The 8,755-nt window shown below is 53.4% G+C and overlaps 1 protein-coding gene across 1 annotated transcript in view; it reads left to right on the forward strand.

Annotated features, from left to right (window-relative positions):
* Window positions 1-1,948: 1,948 nt before the first annotated feature.
* Window positions 1,949-8,755, forward strand: part of INSR (insulin receptor) — a 110,397-nt gene continuing 103,590 nt past the window's right edge. The window contains exon 1 of the mRNA XM_075314765.1: window positions 1,949-2,676. Within this exon, the coding sequence (XP_075170880.1) occupies window positions 2,553-2,676 (124 nt within the window). The 5' untranslated portion in view covers window positions 1,949-2,552. The remainder of the gene's footprint in view (window positions 2,677-8,755) is intronic.

Consider the following 8,755-nt stretch of genomic DNA (forward strand, 5'->3'; position numbering starts at 1 on the left):
TTCTACTGCATGTAACGCTGTTAGATTGAAAATGTACTATTTCCCCACTTTGATGCCCAGAACCCATTTGGGCCAGGCTGGAGTGACCCGTGTTTGATGCGGGGCATCACTTTGTATGTACTGGAGATGGGAGATCAGTGGCTGCTTGTCATTTAACCCTTTAAAAAGTTACTGATTCAATTCTGTTAAAATTAGCCATTTGCCCACTTTGATGCCAGATGTAAGATCAGTAACCCACAGATTTAACCCTTTAAAAAAAACCCTGTTACTTATTCAAATTACTCGTCTGCCCACTTTGATGCCCAGAACGTGACCCGAGTTTGATGTGGAGCATCATTATCTGTGTTAGGCTATGTGCACACGCTGCATCTTTGTGGTGACCATTTCCGTCATTTTCACTTATAGTCACAATCCGTCACTTTGAGAAAAAACTGAATCCTGCAAAATAATTTGCAGGGTTCAGTTTTTTCCCCATAGACTTGTATTAACGATGGATTGTGACTGATGGCCCTGCGTTGCATCTGTTGCACGACGGATCAGTCGTGGAATGACTGACCATCGGGCGGAAGCAACGCACAATGCAACGTTTTTCCAAGTGTCAAACCGACGCACTGCGCAGGATTCCGTCGCAATCCGTCAAGAGGTATAATGGTTGTCTATGGTGCAGGATCCACCGTAATTTGTCGTCCACGGGTTCCGTTTTTTATATCCGAACATGCCCAGAAGTGTTGTAAATTCTCTACTGGTCATTCTCTATCTCTCTCTCATAATGGATTGTGACTGATCCAAAAAATGATGTGTGAAATTACCCTAGGCTATGTACGCATGGTGCGTTTTTGGTCAGAAAACGGCATGACTTTGCTTCCCCAGCAAAAGCTGAGTTTTCATTTTTGCTGTCCGCACAGTGCTTTTTTTTAGCTGTATTTTTGAGCTGACATAAATAAACCAAGTCAATTCTTTTCTGTGTTTTTCTGCGTTTTTTCACCCATACAATGCATTTGAACAAACATGCGGCAAAAATGCGAAAAAACGCACCGAAAAGCGGTAAAAATGCGCTAAGCGCATCCATTTTTTTATCGCATGTGCGTTTTTTTTGTTTTTGTGCATTTTTTGCAGCCAAAAATATACAAAAACACAGCGTAAAAAAAAAACGCATGTGCACATAGCCTTAGGCTACTTTCACACCTCCGGTTTTTGCTGAGCGGCACAAAACGACGCTTTGCAGAAAAAGCGCAACCTTTTTTTTTTTTGCCGGCAGTTGCGTTTTTTTCCGCATAGACTTGCATTAGCGCCGTATTGTGCCAAATAGCCTTGCATTGTGTCTGTTTTTTGCCGGATGCGGCATATTTAGCCCATGCGGCGGCCGGATGGAACGTTGCCTGGCATGTTTTTTTGTGCGGCGAAAAAAACGCATCTACAATGCAAGCCTATGGACGCCAGATACGTTTTTTTGCACTGCACATGCTCAGTATCAAGCCGCATCCGTCAAAAAACGGACGGGCCGCATGGAAAAACTTATGCAACGGATCCGTTTTTTTCGCCGCATCCGTTGCATAGGTTTTTGAGCTGGATTGTGCCGCTCTGCACAAACCGGAGGTGTGAAAGCAGCTTAAGGTACACATTTTTGGTCCCAAAGAACGTTCCCTCTACATGCATGTTTTGCTGCCTTTTACGACGTTTTTTACCGCTTTTTTTGCCCAGTGTGTTTGTTAGGTCAAATCTTTTGACTGAAACGCTGACAAAAACGCAGAAATAATGGACACGCTGCATGTAGTTTACCCTTTGCATGCCGCCCCGGATCGTATACACACACTACCTTGCACTTTCTCGCTGTACAGAGCATGTCGCACATAGGAGCCATTCCAGCGGGGCGGCTCCACACCACGCGTTCCGCCAGCCTGCCTCCTCTCCCAGCTGACGAACAGCTCTTGTTTACTGGTTGGATACTGGCTGGTGCGGGGGGGCGAGAGACTTTGGAAGAACTAGTAATACATGTCTAGATTCTGAGGCGATTTCCTCGGCCAGGGCGCATTTTGTGGGGATCTGCCTGCTTGTGGGGAAGGAGAGGCGGCGCAGGAGCAGTGTGGAGGATCGCTCGGAGCAGGATCGGCCGCGGATCGGCTGGAGGCAGGCGATCGTCTGAGGACCGCACCAGGCCCGGATCACACGCAGCCCCCGCATTGTTGATGTGACTGCTGGTCTTCCTCTGCTAATTTCAGCCTGGAAGACGAACACTAATAATAAAAGCTGTATTTCTCCTTCCTGCTCCAGGAAGTTATTTTTCTGCCATATTTTTTTTGGATTGTAAAAAAACAAATCCTGATTTTTTTCAGGAAGGAAATAAAACAACGTGACTGATCACCAAGAGGGAAAGCCAATAGAAGCCGCGATCGCCACATAAGCCTGACCGATCGGGACCACCATGCTGCCACATCATGCGAAGCATCACATTATAAAATAGGGCCGACCTTGGATCGTATATCAGGCAGCACAGTGATCGCAGGAAAACCGCAAGAGTCTGCAGGAGGACCGAGCGGCACCAGGGAGAAGGCATGGGACAGGATGTCATGGGGGGTGTGGGGCACCCCAATAATAACCCCGCACGGAGGAGCTACTCCGCTCTCCTCGCTGTCCTCACCGTCATTCTCGTTCTTTGCGGGCAAAGCAGTGGAAAAAGTGAGTACGATGTGCGCTGTCATGTGCCTGTATACTACGAGCATTTGTTATGATGGCGGGGTGTGTGGCGTAATGGCCGAGCCCTGCTCAGGCCGGGTTATACTTCAGGCGCCGCAGCCCTGCATATGAAGCCTCGCTGTAGTATCTGTGATAGGAGGCGGCGCAGTTAAAATGGAGGCTGCATGTGAGGCGCTCAGCACTAGGCTGCACTGCTAGTTTCGGTCGAGATGGTAAACAGCGGGGGAGGGGCCGGGCCTGTGCTGCCGGGGAGGGACGCTGCCTCACTGCCGACGGTCACCGTCCACCGCCACGGCTTGTTTACTCTGCTGGCCTCGTTAATGATTACATTGTACAGTGTGCATGACTGAAAGCGCTCCGCAGTCAGTAATGGAGCGCTGTCACTGCCAGCCTGTGTCATGTGTGTCTCCAGTCAGTAATGGAGCGCTGTCACTGCCAGCCTGTGTCATGTGTGTCTCCAGTCAGTAATGGAGCGCTGTCACTGCCAGCCTGTGTCATGTGTGTCCCCAGTCAGTAATGGAGCGCTGTCACTGCCAGCCTGTGTCATGTGTGTCTCCAGTCAGTAATGGAGCGCTGTCACTGCCAGCCTGTGTCATGTGTGTCTCTAGTCAGTAATGGAGCGCTGTCACTGCCAGCCTGTGTCATGTGTGTCTCCAGTCAGTAATGGAGCGCTGTCACTGCCAGCCTGTGTCATGTGTGTCTCCAGTCAGTAATGGAGCGCTGTCACTGCCAGCCTGTGTCATGTGTGTCTCCAGTCAGTAATGGAGCGCTGTCACTGCCAGCCTGTGTCATGTGTGTCCCCAGTCAGTAATGGAGCGCTGTCACTGCCAGCCTGTGTCATGTGTGTCTCCAGTCAGTAATGGAGCGCTGTCACTGCCAGCCTGTGTCATGTGTGTCCCCAGTCAGTAATGGAGCGCTGTCACTGCCAGCCTGTGTCATGTGTGTCCCCAGTCAGTAATGGAGCGCTGTCACTGCCAGCCTGTGTCATGTGTGTCTCCAGTCAGTAATGGAGCGCTGTCACTGCCAGCCTGTGTCATGTGTGTCTCCAGTCAGTAATGGAGCGCTGTCACTGCCAGCCTGTGGTCATGTGTGTCTCCAGTCAGTAATGGAGCGCTGTCACTGCCAGCCTGTGTCATGTGTGTCTCTAGTCAGTAATGGAGCGCTGTCACTGCCAGCCTGTGTCATGTGTGTCCCCAGTCAGTAATGGAGCGCTGTCACTGCCAGCCTGTGTCATGTGTGTCTCCAGTCAGTAATGGAGCGCTGTCACTGCCAGCCTGTGTCATGTGTGTCTCCAGTCAGTAATGGAGCGCTGTCACTGCCAGCCTGTGTCATGTGTGTCCCCAGTCAGTAATGGAGCGCTGTCACTGCCAGCCTGTGTCATGTGTGTCTCCAGTCAGTAATGGAGCGCTGTCACTGCCAGCCTGTGTCATGTGTGTCTCCAGTCAGTAATGGAGCGCTGTCACTGCCAGCCTGTGTCATGTGTGTCTCCAGTCAGTAATGGAGCGCTGTCACTGCCAGCCTGTGTCATGTGTGTCTCCAGTCAGTAATGGAGCGCTGTCACTGCCAGCCTGTGTCATGTGTGTCCCCAGTCAGTAATGGAGCGCTGTCACTGCCAGCCTGTGTCATGTGTGTCTCCAGTCAGTAATGGAGCGCTGTCACTGCCAGCCTGTGTCATGTGTGTCCCCAGTCAGTAATGGAGCGCTGTCACTGCCAGCCTGTGTCATGTGTGTCCCCAGTCAGTAATGGAGCGCTGTCACTGCCAGCCTGTGTCATGTGTGTCTCCAGTCAGTAATGGAGCGCTGTCACTGCCAGCCTGTGTCATGTGTGTCTCTAGTCAGTAATGGAGCGCTGTCACTGCCAGCCTGTGTCATGTGTGTCTCCAGTCAGTAATGGAGCGCTGTCACTGCCAGCCTGTGTCATGTGTGTCTCCAGTCAGTAATGGAGCGCTGTCACTGCCAGCCTGTGTCATGTGTGTCTCCAGTCAGTAATGGAGCGCTGTCACTGCCAGCCTGTGTCATGTGTGTCCCCAGTCAGTAATGGAGCGCTGTCACTGCCAGCCTGTGTCATGTGTGTCTCCAGTCAGTAATGGAGCGCTGTCACTGCCAGCCTGTGTCATGTGTGTCCCCAGTCAGTAATGGAGCGCTGTCACTGCCAGCCTGTGTCATGTGTGTCCCCAGTCAGTAATGGAGCGCTGTCACTGCCAGCCTGTGTCATGTGTGTCTCCAGTCAGTAATGGAGCGCTGTCACTGCCAGCCTGTGTCATGTGTGTCTCCAGTCAGTAATGGAGCGCTGTCACTGCCAGCCTGTGGTCATGTGTGTCTCCAGTCAGTAATGGAGCGCTGTCACTGCCAGCCTGTGTCATGTGTGTCTCTAGTCAGTAATGGAGCGCTGTCACTGCCAGCCTGTGTCATGTGTGTCCCCAGTCAGTAATGGAGCGCTGTCACTGCCAGCCTGTGTCATGTGTGTCTCCAGTCAGTAATGGAGCGCTGTCACTGCCAGCCTGTGTCATGTGTGTCTCCAGTCAGTAATGGAGCGCTGTCACTGCCAGCCTGTGTCATGTGTGTCCCCAGTCAGTAATGGAGCGCTGTCACTGCCAGCCTGTGTCATGTGTGTCTCCAGTCAGTAATGGAGCGCTGTCACTGCCAGCCTGTGTCATGTGTGTCTCCAGTCAGTAATGGAGCGCTGTCACTGCCAGCCTGTGTCATGTGTGTCTCCAGTCAGTAATGGAGCGCTGTCACTGCCAGCCTGTGTCATGTGTGTCTCCAGTCAGTAATGGAGCGCTGTCACTGCCAGCCTGTGTCATGTGTGTCCCCAGTCAGTAATGGAGCGCTGTCACTGCCAGCCTGTGGTCATGTGTGTCCCCAGTCAGTAATGGAGCGCTGTCACTGCCAGCCTGTGTCATGTGTGTCTCCAGTCAGTAATGGAGCGCTGTCACTGCCAGCCTGTGTCATGTGTGTCTCCAGTCAGTAATGGAGCGCTGTCACTGCCAGCCTGTGGTCATGTGTGTCCCCAGTCAGTAATGGAGCGCTGTCACTGCCAGCCTGTGTCATGTGTGTCTCCAGTCAGTAATGGAGCGCTGTCACTGCCAGCCTGTGTCATGTGTGTCCCCAGTCAGTAATGGAGCGCTGTCACTGCCAGCCTGTGTCATGTGTGTCCCCAGTCAGTAATGGAGCGCTGTCACTGCCAGCCTGTGGTCATGTGTGTCCCCAGTCAGTAATGGAGCGCTGTCACTGCCAGCCTGTGTCATGTGTGTCTCCAGTCAGTAATGGAGCGCTGTCACTGCCAGCCTGTGTCATGTGTGTCTCCAGTCAGTAATGGAGCGCTGTCACTGCCAGCCTGTGGTCATGTGTGTCCCCAGTCAGTAATGGAGCGCTGTCACTGCCAGCCTGTGGTCATGTGTGTCCCCAGTCAGTAATGGAGCGCTGTCACTGCCAGCCTGTGTCATGTGTGTCTCCAGTCAGTAATGGAGCGCTGTCACTGCCAGCCTGTGTCATGTGTGTCTCCAGTCAGTAATGGAGCGCTGTCACTGCCAGCCTGTGTCATGTGTGTCTCCAGTCAGTAATGGAGCGCTGTCACTGCCAGCCTGTGTCATGTGTGTCTCCAGTCAGTAATGGAGCGCTGTCACTGCCAGCCTGTGTCATGTGTGTCTCCAGTCAGTAATGGAGCGCTGTCACTGCCAGCCTGTGTCATGTGTGTCCCCAGTCAGTAATGGAGCGCTGTCACTGCCAGCCTGTGTCATGTGTGTCCCCAGTCAGTAATGGAGGGCTGTCACTGCCAGCCTGTGTCATGTGTGTCTCCAGTCAGTAATGGAGCGCTGTCACTGCCAGCCTGTGTCATGTGTGTCTCCAGTCAGTAATGGAGCGCTGTCACTGCCAGCCTGTGTCATGTGTGTCCCCAGTCAGTAATGGAGCGCTGTCACTGCCAGCCTGTGTCATGTGTGTCTCCAGTCAGTAATGGAGCGCTGTCACTGCCAGCCTGTGTCATGTGTGTCCGCAGTCAGTAATGGAGCGCTGTCGCTGCCAGCCTGTGTCATGTGTGTCTCCAGTCAGTAATGGAGCGCTGTCACTGCCAGCCTGTGTCATGTGTGTCCGCAGTCAGTAATGGAGCGCTGTCGCTGCCAGCCTGTGTCATGTGTGTCTCCAGTCAGTAATGGAGCGCTGTCACTGCCAGCCTGTGTCATGTGTGTCCCCAGTCAGTAATGGAGCGCTGTCACTGCCAGCCTGTGTCATGTGTGTCTCCAGTCAGTAATGGAGCGCTGTCACTGCCAGCCTGTGTCATGTGTGTCCGCAGTCAGTAATGGAGCGCTGTCACTGCCAGCCTGTGTCATGTGTGTCTCCAGTCAGTAATGGAGCGCTGTCACTGCCAGCCTGTGTCATGTGTGTCCCCAGTCAGTAATGGAGCGCTGTCACTGCCAGCCTGTGTCATGTGTGTCCCCAGTCAGTAATGGAGCGCTGTCACTGCCAGCCTGTGGTCATGTGTGTCCCCAGTCAGTAATGGAGCGCTGTCACTGCCAGCCTGTGTCATGTGTGTCCCCAGTCAGTAATGGAGCGCTGTCACTGCCAGCCTGTGTCATGTGTGTCTCCAGTCAGTAATGGAGCGCTGTCACTGCCAGCCTGTGTCATGTGTGTCTCCAGTCAGTAATGGAGCGCTGTCACTGCCAGCCTGTGTCATGTGTGTCTCCAGTCAGTAATGGAGCGCTGTCACTGCCAGCCTGTGTCATGTGTGTCTCCAGTCAGTAATGGAGCGCTGTCACTGCCAGCCTGTGTCATGTGTGTCCCCAGTCAGTAATGGAGCGCTGTCACTGCCAGCCTGTGTCATGTGTGTCCCCAGTCAGTAATGGAGGCTGTCACTGCCAGCCTGTGTCATGTGTGTCTCCAGTCAGTAATGGAGCGCTGTCACTGCCAGCCTGTGTCATGTGTGTCTCCAGTCAGTAATGGAGCGCTGTCACTGCCAGCCTGTGTCATGTGTGTCCCCAGTCAGTAATGGAGCGCTGTCACTGCCAGCCTGTGTCATGTGTGTCTCCAGTCAGTAATGGAGCGCTGTCACTGCCAGCCTGTGTCATGTGTGTCCGCAGTCAGTAATGGAGCGCTGTCGCTGCCAGCCTGTGTCATGTGTGTCTCCAGTCAGTAATGGAGCGCTGTCACTGCCAGCCTGTGTCATGTGTGTCCGCAGTCAGTAATGGAGCGCTGTCAGCTGCCAGCCTGTGTCATGTGTGTCTCCAGTCAGTAATGGAGCGCTGTCACTGCCAGCCTGTGTCATGTGTGTCCGCAGTCAGTAATGGAGCGCTGTCACTGCCAGCCTGTGTCATGTGTGTCTCCAGTCAGTAATGGAGCGCTGTCACTGCCAGCCTGTGTCATGTGTGTCCGCAGTCAGTAATGGAGCGCTGTCACTGCCAGCCTGTGTCATGTGTGTCTCCAGTCAGTAATGGAGCGCTGTCACTGCCAGCCTGTGTCATGTGTGTCCCCAGTCAGTAATGGAGCGCTGTCACTGCCAGCCTGTGTCATGTGTGTCCTCCAGTCAGTAATGGAGCGCTGTCACTGCCAGCCTGTGTCATGTGTGTCTCCAGTCAGTAATGGAGCGCTGTCACTGCCAGCCTGTGTCATGTGTGTCCCCAGTCAGTAATGGAGCGCTGTCACTGCCAGCCTGTGTCATGTGTGTCCCCAGTCAGTAATGGAGCGCTGTCACTGCCAGCCTGTGTCATGTGTGTCCCCAGTCAGTAATGGAGCGCTGTCACTGCCAGCCTGTGTCATGTGTGTCCCCAGTCAGTAATGGAGCGCTGTCACTGCCAGCCTGTGTCATGTGTGTCCCCAGTCAGTAATGGAGCGCTGTCACTGCCAGCCTGTGTCATGTGTGTCTCCAGTCAGTAATGGAGCGCTGTCACTGCCAGCCTGTGTCATGTGTGTCCCCAGTCAGTAATGGAGCGCTGTCACTGCCAGCCTGTGTCATGTGTGTCCCCAGTCAGTAATGGAGCGCTGTCACTGCCAGCCTGTGGTCATGTGTGTCCCCAGTCAGTAATGGAGCGCTGTCACTGCCAGCCTGTGTCATGTGTGTCCCCAGTCAG

This window comes from Anomaloglossus baeobatrachus, chromosome 1, assembly GCF_048569485.1.
Source record: "Anomaloglossus baeobatrachus isolate aAnoBae1 chromosome 1, aAnoBae1.hap1, whole genome shotgun sequence".
In the NCBI taxonomy this organism is placed as follows: domain Eukaryota; kingdom Metazoa; phylum Chordata; class Amphibia; order Anura; family Aromobatidae; genus Anomaloglossus; species Anomaloglossus baeobatrachus.